General features: G+C 45.6%; 1 protein-coding gene across 1 annotated transcript in view; it reads left to right on the plus strand.

Moving 5' to 3' along the window:
• LOC8029452 (chitin synthase chs-2) overlaps window positions 1–18671 on the plus strand; it is a 72476-nt gene that overhangs the window by 44838 nt on the left and 8967 nt on the right. Inside the window, exons 3-11 of the mRNA XM_029991518.3 lie at window positions 2302–2540; window positions 4596–4768; window positions 4981–5951; window positions 8113–8206; window positions 10472–10677; window positions 12001–12080; window positions 12810–12918; window positions 13767–14131; window positions 16534–16734. Of these exons, the coding sequence (XP_029847378.1) occupies window positions 2302–2540; window positions 4596–4768; window positions 4981–5951; window positions 8113–8206; window positions 10472–10677; window positions 12001–12080; window positions 12810–12918; window positions 13767–14131; window positions 16534–16734 (2438 nt within the window). The remainder of the gene's footprint in view (window positions 1–2301; window positions 2541–4595; window positions 4769–4980; window positions 5952–8112; window positions 8207–10471; window positions 10678–12000; window positions 12081–12809; window positions 12919–13766; window positions 14132–16533; window positions 16735–18671) is intronic.

Raw genomic sequence — 18671 nt, forward strand, 5'->3', positions numbered from 1 at the left:
ATAGACTTTGTCCGAGAAAATAATTTACAACATACACACACACAGTCACACAACACAAACACACACACACAACAAAGATAGAGCAACATCTTAAACTGTGATCGCACGCGCCTCCTGCAACATCTCAGTTACAATCGCTTCGGCCGCACGCCGTTCGTCGGGCATCACAAAGAGCGACCTGTCAACGGACCTGTCTCCACCCGGAAGAGTGGGTCCCTTCGCGTCGTTTCTGCTGGAGCCGGCAGCAGCGTGCGCCTGCCGCGAGACAAAGGAGGTTGACGTTCTCGAAACGAGACCGAAGAGGCGCGTCGCATCCAGCACACTGCCAGCAGTATTTAAAGCGCGCCCCAGTTTGCACGCTCAGAGACAAAGACACCCCTCGGCTAAAGGACGACAAAGGGAGGAGCTGGAAATTCGAGTGCGTTTTCGTGCGCTTGTGCGACCACAGGGCTGCCCAAGGGGAACACAAAGTTCGCACTTGTATACGGAACTGGTCGAAGTTACAATCTACAATGGAATACACTAGACGTTAAGTTGAAAAGACACTGACCCCTAGAAAAAAATGTCAGGCGTTTGAATAGAACACTTATGTCACAAAATAACATTTCTTGAAAAGAAATTATTCAATTTATTGCAATATTTATGCCGCTAGACACATTTGAGCGATTTCAGAACATGCTTCAATTTTTACGTCGACGTTTAAAATAGAAACATATTTCCAATCGCTCCTTATTCAATTTGTAAATAATGCGACAATCTTTTGTCTCGGGGAAAGTTCATTTTGTGTCATGCATGGCCTATCTACTTAAATTTGTTTTATTTAGAAGTTCGGTGTCGACTTATGAGACCAACTCCCACAACCTAAACACCCATGCCCCAAATTTGACATTAGATCCGTGATCTCAGCAATTCCTGTACAATGTACAGCGTACAGCGTACAGCTGTACAGCGTCTCGACTAGATACATGAACGCACACAAAGAAGGTTGCTCTGTATTTTTGTTTGTCCAAATATGTTTTTGTGTTGTCTGAACCCGGTTGCAAGACATGTTACCAAGCGATGCCTCTAGGTTGTGTGACAGATGTATTAATAAGTGGACGAGCCACGGTAATAATTAATATAGTTTCCACAGCTAGAAGTGGAACCTTTGAACGCTCAAAGAGTTTTTCGAACCTTATCATTGTAGAAATATTAAGAACAGTGTTTTTTTGGTATCCATGCGGCACCAACAACGCTGATACCGCGTTTCTCTCCTGGCCGCTGTCTGATTGCATTATTTTTTTATGGTGTCATTTTTTGGGGGATATTTTTTTCATTGTTGTTGTTCCTAAAGTTATGTTTAATGGGCAATTCAAAGACCTCCACAACAAACTTCTTCGAAGAATCGGCGAGCCACCGCACGCCGAATTGCACTCACAGAACCGAGAGCGCCATCTGATTCGCCGATACTTCAAAGCAGTTCGTTCTAAAGACTTATTAATCACCCCTGAAACAGGGGGTATTAGTTCTGTTGCTTGCCATTTGTAGTAATTACCGTGTTAAATCAACAGTATAAATACAGAAGTAGTTAAACTGTCATTGTTCCCATTACGGAACACGATGTTACTTGGTTGTGCACTGTGTCCTAAGATAGAGGTCGAGTGAAACACATGTCCACAAGACGTAATATCCACATGATTAATCACGCAATGCCAGTGAACGAGTCCTATTCATTGAAAGCTGCGTAGTTGAACGCTCCCAACATGTCAAACTTAAACCGGAAAAATGAAAGCACGAAGCAGACAGACTACAAGGACCTTGGCAAACGAAGCAATATCTTTGCAAATGATTAAGGACATCGCAAATCCACAATATGAGGAAGCAAACAATACGACTGAAGTTCTCCGTAAAGTTATAATTTTTATATACTAAACTTTTATGCGATTTTGGCGCTGTATGTTGCGGAACGAGAGGACAAGTTACTTTCTAAAGTGTCAAATGAAGCGGTGGAAAATTCCACCTAGCTAGATTGTTTTAGACAAATTGTTTCAGAACCCTCCTAATGCCTTTTTCAGATTGATTAAATTAGGCAAGCATGAACTTGTTGGTACGAATAGTTTCTGGGCGTGACATACCGAGTTTAGAGACAGCGTCGTCCTGGGATTTTGAATGGTTGTTGACGCCACTGACCAGTGAAGATTGATGTGCACCGATGGATGAATGAATACTGCTGTGTCCGTTCAGTAGGGCGGCGCCTGGTGCGACCATAGCTAGTGATAGACGAATGACCTGTCCCTGTGCCCTGGTGCCCGTTCCCCGCAGTCGGCGCAACAGCCAGGACAACAAGGGCTGGGACATCTTCGTGGTGACCCCCAACACCGAGGATGACGAGACCGTCAACTCGAAATGGGTGGACATCACGCTCAAGATCATCAAGGTCGGCGCCTACCTGGTCACCTTTGCCCTCGTCCTCGTCTCGGCGGTCATCTCCAAGGGGACGCTTCTCTTCATCACGTCGCACATAGCCAAGAGAACGGTGCCGGTCTGTCGAAATGGACTGGGTGAGTGACCGTTCGGTTTTGTGGCGTCGTGGTGATGTTCGGTATCCACCAACGCGCTGTTCGCCAAGTCCGCGCTCGCCCACACCAGGACACTGCGTATGACCAGAAACCAGACACTCGTGAGATGAAGCGTCCGCACCCAGGCCGGGCCGACGGCAGTGCCACTGTTAAGGCGTCCTTAAGAGAGTTGGTATACTGTGAAACCCGTTTAGAACGAACCCGTGTAAAGCGAATTATTGTCGATATCGAACTCACGGAAAATTGAGATAAAAATGCATATAAACAGTACTTTTCATAACGAACAACATATTGGCTATATCGAATTATTTCTTCCCGGGAAGGTTTCTAAAAACGCGCAAACAATAGTCTTCTAACCTGTCCCCCCCCCCCCCCCCCCCAAAAAAAAAAAAGAAAAAAGTCGGAAAGAAAGAAACTTTTAGAAAGCTCAAGCCGCGAACAGAATTGACAAAGAGAAGCGATTCAGAAGGGGAGAAAGCTAAAAAAAAAAAAAAAAAACACTACACGCACTCACAGAAAAAACAACTTCATCCCAAAACAGTTGCCCACGAAGAGAAGTGATTCAGGAGGGGAGATAAGCTAAAACAACAAACTCTGCAAGCATGCAAAGAAAGAAAAGAAAAGAACAACTTTTCGGCGCCTTGTTACAAGGTGGAAGCGAAGAGATGAGAAAGAAGGAGAAACTCTCGCCTTATAACGAACGCATGGTGGAAGTTCGCTGACAATGGTTTTTGCTATATCAAGCTACTCGCTATATCGAACTAATCGTGGCGTTTCCTGTGTTCGTTATAAACGGGTTTGACTGCTATGTTTAGCTTGAAAGAACGGAGGCATGCGTGTTTCTTGAAACGCGATAAACGGACTGGCTACCAGGTCAATATCAGCTCACACCAGAGAAGAGCTCAATCACGCATCATACGCTCAATAGCCAATTCGAAGAACACAGCTTTCACCATTCATTAGGAGAGAGAGAGAGCGAAACACCCGTACGAGCTGCATATTATTTATTGCACATGCAGGCTGCACTAAAAACAGGACATGACAAATGATGCTCGTATTTGTTCAGTGATCGGATCATTCTGATTTCCACTAAAAATGGCCTGTATCTTCTTAATCAAAAAACGAACGGAGAGCAAATCACCCTGATCTGTAGGATGACTGACACGGGATGAAGTCGACGAAATATTTTGACCTCAAAATCTGGTTCGCGCTACTAAGAATGATGTTTAACATGCCCGAATGGAAGGTGTCGTTTTGAGGGACATACATTCTGGGGCCCTACAATTCAAAATTAAAACAGCGCAAAGACACGGAAAAGAACAAGAAGATAGACGAGCAGGGCGCTGTTTGTAATCATGAAATACCAACCAACTAGCCCAAACTTCTACTTTAGTCAACCCCGTAATTCATTAAGGCTTTTCCGTTGACCGTAAAATTGGTTGTTTGCATTCATGCGAGACTGTCGACGCTAGCGAATTTCGTAGATTGACTTATGATGATGTAAGTCCTATTGGTCACAAAAGGTGAGAAGCTTGTGATGTTTCTACTGCCAGGATATTAACGTAAAATGCAGTCGGCGATTGCCACTAATCGCATCTTTCCTCGTAGGACATAGGAGTGCTATGGGCGCTGCTAGGGCGGTGTAGTATAGAAAAAATCTTCAAGCGGACGAGAAGAAAAAAAAACGTAGTAATACTCGGTGGCACGCAACCATGAGGTTGCAAAAAAGAAATTGTTACAGGAAAAAGTTAAAAAAAATGTCTACACATAATTAGCAAAACAAAAAGGGAGGCACGAGCTGTTTTTATATCTTTTACTTGTATCATTAACCCCGGAGTTTGTTTCTTCTCCAAATATCTACGATTAGAAAAAAATCCGTCAGCATAGTTACTATTCGTTGGCCATTTTTAATGGCGCATTTGGATACTTTAATAGTTCTCAGCCCATTTTTTTTTAAATGGTCACCATGAAAACGGAAATCGTATTCCCCCCGCAATGTACCTGCTACACCTGACGCTAAATTATGTTCTCTTGCAGCTGTGGAACGGGACAAAGAACACGAAGCAAGCATAAATGACATCGAAAAGATAGCGTGGCTCTGGGTCCTCTTCTTCATCTTGATCATACCAGAGCTGTTTACACTGTTCAGGAGTTCCAGGATATGTGTCTTCAAGTCCTATCGTTGTCCAGACAAGAGCACGTTCTTCACGGTAAGTAGTAGCACCTTTTTTTCAGCGTACTTATTGGCTGCACCTACGACCTGACGTAAATTGTGACTGAGTTAAAATCGCTTCCTCTTAACAGCAGCCTCTTAACAAAACAAATAAAGATATGGGCTCCTCCTGGTAATTTGAACGTAATAGGTAGTAAAAATGATTGTATTCACTCCTCTACAATCTCTATTGTCTATCCACCCACGCAGGTGTTCATCATGGAAACTCTTCACACGATAGGACTCTCCATGCTTGTATTCGTAGTCTTGCCGGACTTGGACGTAGTCAAGGGCGCCATGCTAACCAACTGCGTCTGCTTCGTACCGGGCTTCTTTAGCATGCTATCCCACTACAAAGGCGAGAACAAGCGCGCCCTCAAGTTTATCCTGGACGCCCTCAGTCTTCTAGCCCAGGCCACGGGCTTCTTCATCTGGCCCTGGGTCGTGAGCGGTTCAAGAGCGTGGGCGGTACCAGTCGCGGTCTTCCTCACCTCGTTTCAATGGTGGGAGAACTACGTCGAGAGGAGGTCTCCCCTGAGGTTCATCGCCAGGCTTGGCGAGATGAAGGATGACCTGCGAAAAAGCAGGTACTTTACCTACATCTTCATCTCCTGCTGGAAGATTCTGGTCATCTTCTGCTGCATGCTCGGCTTTATGACACTAACCCTGGACAACGTGCTCACCGTCTTCCGCAACTTTGCCGGCGGCTTCCGGACCCACAAGATCGATGTCATCCAGATCCGCAAGCAAACTCTGGGAGACCTTCCAGACTTGCCCACGGCTAGTCCTCTGGATGATGACGTGTCTATCGTGGCCAGCGAATGGACTCCTATCTTCGTGGCTGCCATTCAGGTCTTGTCGAGTCTTTTGTGCTACGTGTCTGCCAAGTTCGCCTGCAAGATATGCATCCAAGGATTCAGCTTTGCTTTTCCGATCAGCCTCACCATTCCCGTGACCATTTCGCTGCTCATCGCCGCATGTGGAATTCGGACTGAGGACGTGTGCTTCTTCGAGAACTACATGCCCAAGTATCTGTTCTGGAGGTGCCCCGCCGGAGAGTTTTTCCAGGAGTTCATCACGACGCAGCACGCTTGGATATGGCTCGCTTGGCTGTTGTCGCAAACGTGGATAGCTGTCCACATCTGGATGCCCAAATGCGAGAGGCTTGCTTCGACGGAAAAGTAAGGTTTCGAATACATTTTGCCATTCGTTCCAATTGAAGAAGCTAGCTATTAGCATTTTAGAGAACATCGTTCGCATCATCGGATCCTCGCGTAGAAAAGAAAAAGCACAGATTTGCGTAAACCCGGAGAGTTAATAGACAACTTTCACAAATCCGTCAGCGCGTGTTGCATTCTGGGAACCTGTGGGCAAGCAGCCGAGCGCGTGTGGATTTCGCTGCCCACTGAATTACAGAATGCATAACGTGGCATTAGCCGCGACGAGGCGCTTCGAGTTTTGGAATAAGCCTATTTGAGAGCAGATCGCAAAATTTAACTTACAAACCTAAAAAGGTGATATAAAGTAATAACAGGGACGTTACGTTTCACGAAACTAGTACCCTTTCCTACCGCGTCCGTGCACCCCTCTCTGTTCGTCTATAATGCATTCTAGAATGTAATTAACCATGGTATCATAGAGCATCACTACTATTATCAGGCTTTGCTGTTCTCTGGCAAACGATTACTCTGAGACACAGTACGCACCGATTGTTCCCAAACTTCATTACTTTAGTTTACTGGTCTCCGTATACGTTTTACGACACGTGCCAGAGCATGCACCACGCGTAAGCCCAAGCCAAGAAAACACAAATAACGTAAGAGAACACACTCATAATAAGCATTGTGCAGAGTCCAACTGCATTTTTAAGATCCAGTTTCGGGATGAGAGGAAGCTTACTTAGTAAAGTGCGCACGCAGTCGACGCCCCCTAGAATCTTAAAATACCGTGCATTAGCATTTCGACGTCATCGCAGTGAGAGCGAGAGCAGACACAGATTGGACGCGAGCGCTGAGTCAGCGTTCGGCTGCCCCTCGTGTACAATCAGCGTGTCGAAAGAAGCTCGGCGTGGGGCTCGGGGCAAATTACTGAGTTGGCGGCATTTAAGTGGGACGACGTTACGTAGAGCTACAGCAGGCTGTTCAAGGGATTTCATTATTCTAGGTGGTGTTGGCACAACCCGTCCACAGCCCGGTTAGGGTGATAGTCGAGAAGGGCTAGGTCAATTAAAGCTGGCTCACTACCGTATTTATTCGAAAATAGTTCGACCTGCTTTAGAATAACATCCGCGCGTGTATTTTTCAGCAACGCTAAAGAGCCAATTATCACGATTTACGGAAGAGGCCCGATGAATAGAGAGTTTTATCAGATCATTTTTTTCGCTCCGATAACGAGATCTGACAACAAAACTATGCATGCGTAAGGCCACTGGAGGGGAAAGGAGGAATCGTTATCAGGGCGAAAGAACGATCTACTAAAAACTCTCTAATGAAGAGGCGCCGCTAACATCGGAACATAAGAATTAGATGTGTGTGGATCGCATTTCTTCTTATTCCAAAACTTATCTATGTTTCGCCCTTTGCCGGCTCCTTTCGTAAGTCTTAATTGTTTGTCTTTATGGGATCTGCGGGAAAGTAGACACACGGGTCTGTTCACAAAAAAAAAAAGTCGACCTACTTTCAAATAAATACGATTCTATACCTTCCAACCAGATTCAATGCATTTTACGAGCACCAGAATACGCTCACAGTCACATATACAGCAGCTGCCATTCTGTCTCTATGGGCTTCTTTTCAGTAACACCTAGCGAGTAATTCAAAATTAACTCGAGGTCACAAGGTCAGATATTTTGTCGACTGGGAGTTTTAAGGTGCTCGTAGAAATATTGAGTTAGTTTAACTATGCAGTGTCTTCTATCCCACCACATCTAGTAATATACTACAGTCAGTCATTAAGTAATCTTTGGACAGACTCTACCTCCCATAGTGTAACTTCTTTTATAACACGGTAGATATCTCCTAAACAATCGATGTTTGCTCTAAGTACCCCTCAGGGGCAGCATCAGCTCATCTGCGGCCCGTTGTTTGGGGATCATTGACATGGCAGACTACGCTCATGAATTTGTTTGCGCTTATATTAGGGAAGATATTAAAAAAGGTGCACAATAAATAAAATACGATCGTTTTCGCAAGGCAGACCGCAAAGTTACCCCGCACTAATTTTGTTCGTTTCAAGACATATTCGACTCGTTTGTCATCAATAGGGGTCTTCAGAACAACTGAAGTTAGGACATTGACGCTCAGATGTTGTTGCGCAAGACATATGTTCGCATCTTCCTTCCAGACTCTTCGTGAATCCGATGTACTGCGCTGCGCTGATCGACCAGTCGATTGCCATGAACCGGCGAAGGGACGACGAAGGCGAAATTAAGAGCGATGTAAGAACCTGATATTTTCTTTTAAGTGTCGTCATACATCATATATTTCTCCCTATGTGCCCCATACACCATATATTTCTGTCTAAGTGTCCCCATACATTATATACTTTTTTCTATGTGACCCCATGGATCATATATTTCTCCCCAAGTTCCCCATACATCATATATTTCTCCCTAAGTGCCCCAATACACCATATATTTATCAAAGTGCCCCATACATCATATATCTCTCCCTATCTGAACCCATACTTCATATATTTCTCCCTAGGTGTCCCCATACATCATATATTTCTTCCTAAATGCCCCCCATACATCATATATTTCTCTCTATATTGCCGCCCGCAGGGTCGATAAAGAAACGCTCGGTCACGGACTTCTAGAGGATTCGCGTTCATTCTCGCACCAGACGTAACTTTCCTCCTGCTTTCTTGTTCTCAAAAGTGCCAGTTCATCCTCGCCCCGAGCGCGCGACGCTCGAACTTTCTTTGCCGAACTTTCGAGATAGTGACGCACGGTAGATAAGCAGCTGCCCGCGACCTTGTCGAGTCAGTCTCGCTAGCGCTCTGTAGTGCCGCCGAATCGCCGCCCGCTTTTCTGCTGCCTCGACGCTCTTTCGTTTTTTTAATTTTTGTTTGGCACATGTTCGCCAATTGAACCTTTATCCTTCAGTTCACTGTTCGCCTTCTCGTCACCTTCATTCGTGACAATATGTCCGGATACATCATATATTTCCCCCTGTGTGTTCCCACACATCATATATTTCTCCCTAGGTGTCTCCACAGATCTTATATTTCTCCTTGTGTGTCCCCATACGTCAAATATTTCTCCTTATGTGTTCCTAACATCATATATTTCACCCTATGTTCTCCATACATTATATATTTCTCCCTAAGTGTCCCCATACGCCATATGTTTGTCAAAGTGTCCCCATACATCATATACATCTCTCTATGTAAACCCATACTTCACATATTTCCTCCTAGGTGTCCCCATACATCATATATTTCTTCCTAAATGCCCCCATACATCATATATTTCTGTCTATATGTCCGGCGAAATCATTAGGGATGGGCTAATATTCGGTTATTACGAATAGCCAATCGAATACTGTTCTATTCGGAATTCGCTTCGAATCGAATTTAAGTATTCAACAATATCGAATTATTCGACAATATAGAATTATTCGACCTTTCTAAATACAGTCAAACCCGACTATATCGAACCCGTTTACATAGCATTATCCCTTATATCGAACAATTTTCGTACACAGTAATGCTACAGTGATAATATACAGCAAAAACTACGGTTGCATCGAACAAAAATAGCAGCCGCTACCGATACATCGAACTGCCAGGAGCGCCGTTTTGCTCTGCGAGCTGGCTTTCCCCCAACGCGGGCAGCCGCGTTGGGGGAAAGCATTGGGCCGCATTGGGGGATCATGGCGCGCACCATGACCAAGCCTCGGCCTTCGATTTACACGTCACCCCCTCTAGAACACCTTAGTTTCGTATATCGCCGTATATTTCCTACTTTCTTGCCGCATCGTTCTTAATTTTTTTGGCCGTTTACCATAGAACAGTGGTTCTCAAATGGAGGTCCGTGGACCCTTTGGGGACCGCGAAGGCATTCTAGGGGTCCGCGAAGCCCAGCCTCATCAGTCAAGCCCGGAAATAAAAGTCGTCTTTTCTCAGTTTGAGAAGACACTTTCTAATTTTGGGGTGCGTTTTCTCGTGCATATGTCAATAAGTGTAGTTTACCTCACACTAGCCCTTAGTTATAGCCGTTTATTGAATCACTATCATAATTGACCTGTACTTCCCTTCCTCACACCACGAACGGGGTCCTCCATCATCTGTGCCCCTCCACAAGGGGTCCGTGAAACATCAATGGCTGAGAACCACTGCCATAGAGTATAGTTACATATCTCGAAAATACTTCAAAACCTTCGATTTAGTGAAATGCAGTGACAGGGTCACCTGATAGATGGCGCCAGCGTACCGGTGTGTTCTCTCGACGTAAGAGATCGCAAGAACTCGGTTGCAAGCAGATGCAAGTTTGTGAACGGGCATTTAAAGGTGCTATGGCCTATTTTACGAATATTAAACGTACTTGTATGCTCAATAAGATCCTTGGGACCTTACTGAGCATTAAGGCTTCGATCACAGTGGTGTTTGAAGTGGATCACCGGGAAAGAAAATGTCCGCCTTGACTTACAGCGCGGCTTAATATGGCGTACCCCTGATTCGACTTTTCGGCGTGGCACAGGAGCTGGCTCTGGACACGCACGACGACAACGACATCTCCCAGTACTACGAGACCATCTCGATCCAGACGGAATCGTCGGGAAACCAGAACGGTCGGACGGCTTCGTGCGCCAAGACCACGGACCACATCATCCGCATCTACGCGTGCGCCACAATGTGGCACGAGACTACGGAAGAGATGATACAGATGCTCAAGTCCGTCATCAGGTAACGTGGGTCGCCTTGAGACGCCCAGGCGTATACACGCACACACACACACATGAACAAGCGCACACGCGCCTACACACACGCACAAGCACAGGCACACAACCACACACATGCACGCCCGCACGCCCACGCACACAAACAAACACGACCATAAAAAAAACCAAGGGATTATTGTGAGGCATAGGATGTTTAGAAATGGTACACTTGAAATACAAGTGCATTAATGAGCGAAATTCGACAGATGGCGACAAGATAATCGAAATGATGGATATGCTGGTCTATCAACCACAATCTTGAACTTACTTTAAAATATACGTATATATACATGAAGCTCACGTTTATTTAAGCGCTATTGAAAGCCCCTTTCGTACATCTAGTCTCTGCAGAGTTAGCGAAACTACTTTTTATACTTGTAATTAAACTTCAATTTTGTTAAGCGCGTTTCAATTACAGCGCAATTATACCCGTCTTGATTTCAAGAACTGAAACAATTTTTGCGCGTTGTTCCTGCACGGCGCGAAGTAGTTCTCAAGAGATTTGGTTATCGAAGGAAAAAGCAATGATTTTGGCGTTTGGAAGTTGTATTTCTTGATAAGATAACAAACATTAAATCTAAAAACTACCTTTATATACCTTAATTATTCACATAAATGGGGAAATTAGTAATGCTACGCGATGGCTGGACTTGTTCACTACGGTTCCTGAGGTGAAAACGGGTATACACACATGTTGTCACTAATGTTTTTCAAAGTTTCAAACGGTCACGGCATGACGGTCTCGCCCTCCCATTGTCACTGAATTCTCCATGAAATCACAGCATCAGCGGATAAGTATGATCAGGACCTAATCAGAAGTGACAAACGCCATCAGAGTCAGCGGAACCTTGTCGCCATGACAAGGGCCATAATATCGTGGGTTTAAAATGCCCTGGTCATCACTTCGCACAGCAATGTCACAGTACTTTTCTTGCTTTTCATGCCTGGTATCTTTTTTTTTTTAAACCCCTGTACTTTTAGTGAACACTTTTCCTTTAAATCTATAATACGCTTTCTGAAAATAAAGCCGCCCGAAAATGAAATGCCGTTAAACTTGTTTACTTATTAACTCATTATAATATTTAGTTACCTGTTCCGTAAAATGTCTAATCCAATCACACAATACTTCTAAATACAGTTTAGTCAAAAAAAAATCATTACAAAATTCTAAGTAGTGTCTACATAAATAAATATTCAACCAACTTATAAACGTATATGCGGAAGATACAAGTGTGCAGAACTGGGAAAGCCGACAGCTAACATAAGTTCTGCTTTGTCTTGTGTTCAGGATGGACGAAGATCAAAGTGCCAGGCGGAATGCCCAGAAATACCTACGGATCGTCGACCCTGACTACTACGAGTTCGAAGGTATGTCCGAATTCAACTTTAAATCACTGATGTTTCTGGTCCTATTGTGTGAAACGAATACGTTTTTGGAAGAAAAATATCTTCATTGGAATGAGTAGAAATTTTGCTCAATTGGTCCAGTATCTTTGATAGTTTGGAGAACAAACCACGTGTATTACAGGTACACTGCAATGTCCTTCAAAACTTATATTTATGCTCATATAAAAAAAAATGTTGTATAGATATTTTATAAAATACTGACCACGTTCTCGTGCGCCTAAAATGGCTTTTACAGTAAATACATCCGACACAACACCGGTGGCCTCAAAGAACGGGGACATGGACGCCAGAAATTTGGACTTCTCCCTCTCCAAGCGCACGTTATTGGGGGGAAACAACTATATCGATAATACTGAGAGATTGAAAGATAGAAAAAAGGAAAACAGAAGAACGAAGTAACGTTTTAATCGCAAAGTTCGACTAAATCGCCACATCAGGTGTGTGTGTGTGTGTGTCCTTAGCAGGCATATTGGTTTTTGGCTTGGCGAATGCCACTTGTTTTTGTGTGGCCTATCTCGAGAAGAAATATTCTCCATGAAATTTTGGGAAGTACGAACATTTCATTGAAACGCCTTCAAAGCGGCAAAAAGACCCTTCCAAAGGAAACCTAGGTTTGAAGTACAGAGACAATGGGTGACCATTCAAAAGTGACCGCTCACCTAAACTTTTTCTACGCGTCTCGTGTCGCAGTACACGTGTTCTTCGACGACGCGTTCGAGCTGAGCGACGACAACGACGAGGAGATGGTCGTCAACCGATTCGTGAAGCAGATGGTGCGAGTCATCGACACCGCCGCCAGGTAAGGGACAACAGATCACGCCCAAAACCCGTTCAAACTCGCGACGCATTGATATCAATACAGGTCTTCGAACTAAGGGTCAAAGACTTCACAATTACCGAGTTTGTATAGGGAATGAAATGAACAATTTTTCGGACTACCCGCTCCGAGTTGGATTACGCATGAAGTAAGATCGTTATATTATTATATTATATCACGAGTTCAAATCCCCCATTCTCGGTTTCAACAAGGACAGCGGTCTTGCCATCGTGCAGCGCCAAAAGTGTGCTGTGACCGGCTCAAACGATCACGAATAAAAATATGCAGAATCACGCCGCATTCTCGCTGCGCGATTGGTTTGTAGCCGGTGATTGCCAACGCTCAAAGTCGACGTGCGCCGTGACACGGCACTTTTGGCACTGTCTGAGTAGCTCCACCGAATTGCAGCGTCGACTGCGCTCGGGCTTGTGTAAAACAGAATATAGTGACCACCGTACCATGCACGCTAAAAAGCTCTAGATTAGCAGCCGCGTGCTACACTTGCTACATATTTTCCCTTTGCAACAAAACCGAATCGCATCTCGCTGTCTCAAAATCCACATGACCACTTTGATTTTGTATTCGATCCCAACGAGTAATCTCACCAAATACTAACTCGTAGTAAGTTTAATTCAGTAGAGTGTGGATATACTAATCAATTAGGCAATTTAAGGTTGCTGGCAAGAGTGATTTGTGCACGTTATCTTGAGCCAAATAAAATATGCATTGCTGATGCTGTCGAGACTATGTTGAGAGTAAGATCAAATTACCGAATTAGATACGATTCACTCTGCAAAGTTATAGACCGACGCCGACTACTCGAATTGCAGCAACGTCCACCAGTGCAACATCCGCCTCAAGCCTCCCAAGAAGCTCCCGACTCCGTACGGTGGCCGCCTCGTGTGGCAGATGCCCGGCAAGAACAAGCTGATCGCTCACCTGAAGGACAAGAGCAAGATCAGGCACAGGAAGCGTTGGTCCCAGGTCATGTACATGTACTACCTCCTCGGACACAAGCTGATGGAACTGCCCGTCGACGTCAGCCGCAAGGCCGTCATGGCCGAGAACACCTTCATCCTGGCCCTAGACGGAGACATCAACTTCAGGCCTCACGCCGTGCAGCTTCTGGTGGACTTGATGAAGAAGAACAGGGGTCTCGGCGCTGCTTGCGGAAGGATTCATCCTGTTGGAACGGGTAAGGCACAGTCATCACCGTACTTATAGAACGACGCGCTCTTCACGAGCGAGCCGGCATCGGCCCCCACCTGGGGCCCAAACTTCCCTAACTGGACATTTGGCGAAAACGTCGGTGAGAAATCCGGCGGCTATGATTGGCTGGCGCCAAAATCAGATTTGCGTGAAGCTTCCGCGCATGCGCCGTGCCGACAGCAGTGCCACCGCGGCAGCATGACGTCAAAACCCTAAGGCGTTTTTTTTTTTTTTTTTTTTTCGGGACAAATATTGTGCCGTTTTGTCTGTTATTTTGTTTCTTCCTGTCTGAGGGTTCAGATTATGATAAGAAACTCTGTCCTTTATCATGGGGGCGTTCTCCTGGCAGCCGCCATACGACGGCTCAGTGACGTAGCACCCTATGGAATATCCTAGAATACCACTTCAACAAACCGTTGTTCAGCTGCCTTCAGGATAGCATTCTCATATAAGAAAACACATAGTCCGCGTGCTTTGTATAAGTTTGGTGAGCACTGTAAGGGGTGTTCACACGAGGGAGAAATCCCGGGGACTTCTCCACGGCACGCGCATCCCGCGACGAAAGCGTCAGGCTTTGCGATGTGCAAAAGCCTCGCGTTTTCATCTCGTGTTGCGCGCGCGCCGGGGAGAAATTCTCGGGATTTTTCCCTCGTGTGAATACCTCCTTTAAGAAACGTTTTTAGGAGGATTAACCTTAAAAGGTCATGGGAGGCTGTAATGAAGATCTTCAGGTATACAAATAATTATACAGGGTGTCACAAAAGAAAATTTACACGGTCTTTTTTACCGCAAAAATAAACTAGGCATCGCCGAACGCTCATTCTCCGCCCAAAGTTAGAGCTAGAGGTCACAACTAGATGCCAAAGTTTCAGCCCGATCCGATAACTTAATCAAAAGTTATAAGTGATTTTCTGAAAAGTTCAATGGGAAAGTGGAGCCCATTTTTGCCTGTTTTCGGTTTCTGGCGCCATAGAGCCCCATGTGTTTGAAAACTCCGTCGGCCGCCATTTTCCCATTGAAATTTTCAGAAAACCACTTATAACTTTTGATTAAGTTATGGGATCGGGCTGAAACTTTGGCATCTGGTTGTGACCTCTAGCTCTACCTTTGGGCGGAGAATGAGCGTTCGGCGATGCCTAGTTTATTTTTGCGGTAAAAAAAAAAAAACGTGTAAATTTTCTTTTGTGACACCCTGTACTTAAGCATGAGTTTGGGCTAGTTGGTTTATCGTTAATAAAAGGTTAAAAGCGCGAGCAAAACTGGAACAAGCAAGATACACACACAACAGGTGACGATGCTGCTATTAAAACCAGTTCAGAGTGATGTGGCTGACCTCTCTTGTGCGTATCATTATTTTCCCCGGTTTTTTCGCACTTCTAACCTTTTATTCATAATAATTGTGTTGTGTGTGAGCTTCTCGTGCTCATCCAGCCGGAAGTAAGTCAGCCTCAATGGGCCTCAGGGCCATCTAGCTAGAACAGTGTCTCATCCCAGACTGGGTGAAAGAAAACACTGCAAAGGCTGCAAAAGCTCAAACCGCGTCTTGAGACGCGGTTTGAGTCCCTCTCAGTTTGTGCGCTGGCTTTGGCAGTGCATTTTTCTCCCAGTCTCAGCTGAGACGCTGTTTCTAGCAAGCCGGCCCTTGTGGCTCAGCTGTAGGTGAGAGATTTAGCCAGTGCGGTGCAGCCACTAGCCTGGGGTTTTTACCGAGCACCACGCAGTAGTGATACACGATCGCAACGCCGGTATGGTGCTCATACAGATTGAAACGGACAGAGGTGGGGGTAGAACTCAAAATCCCCGAGTTCTGCAGCGCGAGCTTTCGCTCCACGTGCGCCAAGCAGCGGTGCACTAACACGCTCGGCCACCGACGACCCCCTTGCTTCGCTTGCTTTAAAACGTGTTGATTTAACAACCGAAGAAATGGGCACCATATATGCGCCCTGCTGAAATAAAAATAGGCAGCGTGTTTTGAAAACCAGGGAAGATTTCCTACTGCCGAAAACGGCGAGCTCATTATTGCAGACCACAGGGAGTAAAATAAAGGGTATAACTATGCACGAAAAGATGGATACCTTGATATTCTAAATAACAATAACATGACTAATTGAACAGCTTTTTGTGCAACGTATTGGAGCCACAAAGGAACAAAAGTAGCCACATTTCCGCACGGAGTTAGGCACTGTTTGTAACCTTATGGAAAACAACCTCCTGCGACTCAAACTAAGAACGCTGATTTTCGTTCAGTCATAGAGCTGCTATTCTTCTTAGCTAGTTCATCACAAGAATGACCACAGTGTTTAGCAACCTTTACTGACACATTGCAAACCTGAAGTATCATCAACACTGATGCACGAATGACAAAAGTCATGTCCCGGAATTTCCCAGGTCCGATGGTGTGGTACCAAAAGTTCGAGTACGCCATCGGCCATTGGCTGCAGAAAGCCACGGAACACATGATCGGCTGCGTGCTTTGTAGCCCCGGCTGCTTCTCGCTCTTCCGGGCCAAGGCACTCATGGACGACAACGTCATGAGGAGGTACACCACACGCTCCGATGAGGCTCTGCACTACGTCCAGTACGATCAAGGTAAGCAAGAAAGAGAAATGATGTTCTGCTTTTCTTTTCCGAAAGACATTGGCTACTAATAAGATTGTAGCTTCACAAACGTATGCTGACGTTCGCGTTATAACCAACGTTGATGCCATTGTCTGTGGTCCAAGCTGAAGACAATTATAAGACATCTATACTTTGCCCACCGTCCTGCTAAGAGGCAACGGAGACACACAAAAGAGACAAACATTTTAGAGCACACTTATACTTAAAATTGTATGGAAAATTGGTGGTCAATTGTGTTGCATACGTGAAACGTTCTGGCATCACATGCCATCAGGTCATGTGACGTCAATTTCCCCGCTAAATTTAGCGGAGATACTGAATTGGTTTGTGGGTCACGTGACCGTAATTTTCCTGACAAGTCTAGAGGAGAAACAACTGCCGTGTAGGTCACGTGACATGAGGTCCCATGACGTCAATTTCCCCGTTAAATCGGCGAACTAAATTGGTGTCTAATCATGTCGTATTACACCTGAGACTGCGGTGGAAGAAATCGGAAGAACTTTCAGTAGAAGGAACAGACACAGAGAACGTCTCAAAAGGCGTTCTCTGTGTCCTTCTACTGAAAGTTCTTCCGATTTCTTCCACCGCAGTCTCAGGTGTAATACGACATGATTAGCTACCACCAGCTCGCCTGCACTCTCACCGTCTTTTCACTAAATTGGTGTGCAGGTCACTAGACGTTAATTGTCCCGCTAAATTTAGTGAGAAAATTAATGTCACGTGACATTGCCACGTGACACCAATTCAACTTACCCGCTAAATTTAGAGAAGAAACTGAATTGTTTTTGAGGTCTGGGACGTCCCATAATGCAACACTGCGCGCGTTGCATTATAGTGTGGTGCCTGGATCGCGTCTTCGACTGGTGTGTTTAGCGTCCTATCCCGCCCATACATCATAAGTGGTCGCGAAGTGGCAACAAATGACGTCACAGGAGCCGGAGTGTGATGCTGTTGACTGTCGCGATCCTGGCGATTGGTCGTAGAAATGCTGGCGAAAAGCACGAGCGAACGCGAGTGTCGCTGTCGTCACAGCGTCCCAGGCGTCCGAACTTCCAGCTGCTTTATTAGCTTCCGTGGACTGTCACAGTGGAGAGCAACCTGCAGCAGAACAGGCGTATGCCATATACACCACAACTATTAGGACGTCGCCAGGATCGCAACCGGCGACAGCATGACACTTGTATGACATCATCAGGCGGAAATCGAGGGACCACTTTTTTGGCCGCGGTAAACACACCAGTTGGAGACGCGTTCCAGGCACCATAATTATAGCACATTACAGACCTATACAAATTTCTAAACCTTCCCGCTGAATTTAGCGAAGAAACTGAATACCACATCGATTTCACCAAGCGAACTGCGCAGGCGCGCGGATTCCGGAAGTGTTGCCGTCGCCATGCTACTTGTAGGCATCGCTCTCCAGCTTCCCGGCTGCATAGGGCTGCGGTACGCGTACTTCATCGTACATCATGGGTTTGAATGCCCTGGTGTCGGTTTGGACTTTCCCGCCATGTCTGTACTTCAAAAGATTGTGTCGTGTATAATGCCTTAGTTTGTCTCCAAGCGCATAAAAGCAGTTGCAGTTGTCTTATCGCTTTAGAATTGCTTCGTTGTCTGCTTCGCCGTCGACCACTTCATCGTCTTCGTGAACGCGTAAACTCCCTGCGTTCACGCGGTGGTCGCGTGCGGCCGTGAGAGAAACGACGCCACGACTCGAGCACCCCTGCTGCTCGGATGTCTGGGTGAACTTGGAAATAAGTGAGCATCTAGTTCAATGTTTAAGAACAGGAAAATTCTAGGGACCATACTAACCCGAAAATGTCGAAACACCGGGCGTAAAACACGCATTCACGTGGCCGGAAAACGGGGGAGAACTTTAGGTACTAGAGTGCACTGCGGCAGCAGTG

Source organism: Ixodes scapularis, unplaced genomic scaffold, assembly GCF_016920785.2.
Source record: "Ixodes scapularis isolate PalLabHiFi unplaced genomic scaffold, ASM1692078v2 PGA_scaffold11__112_contigs__length_91849675, whole genome shotgun sequence".
NCBI classification, from domain to species: domain Eukaryota; kingdom Metazoa; phylum Arthropoda; class Arachnida; order Ixodida; family Ixodidae; genus Ixodes; species Ixodes scapularis.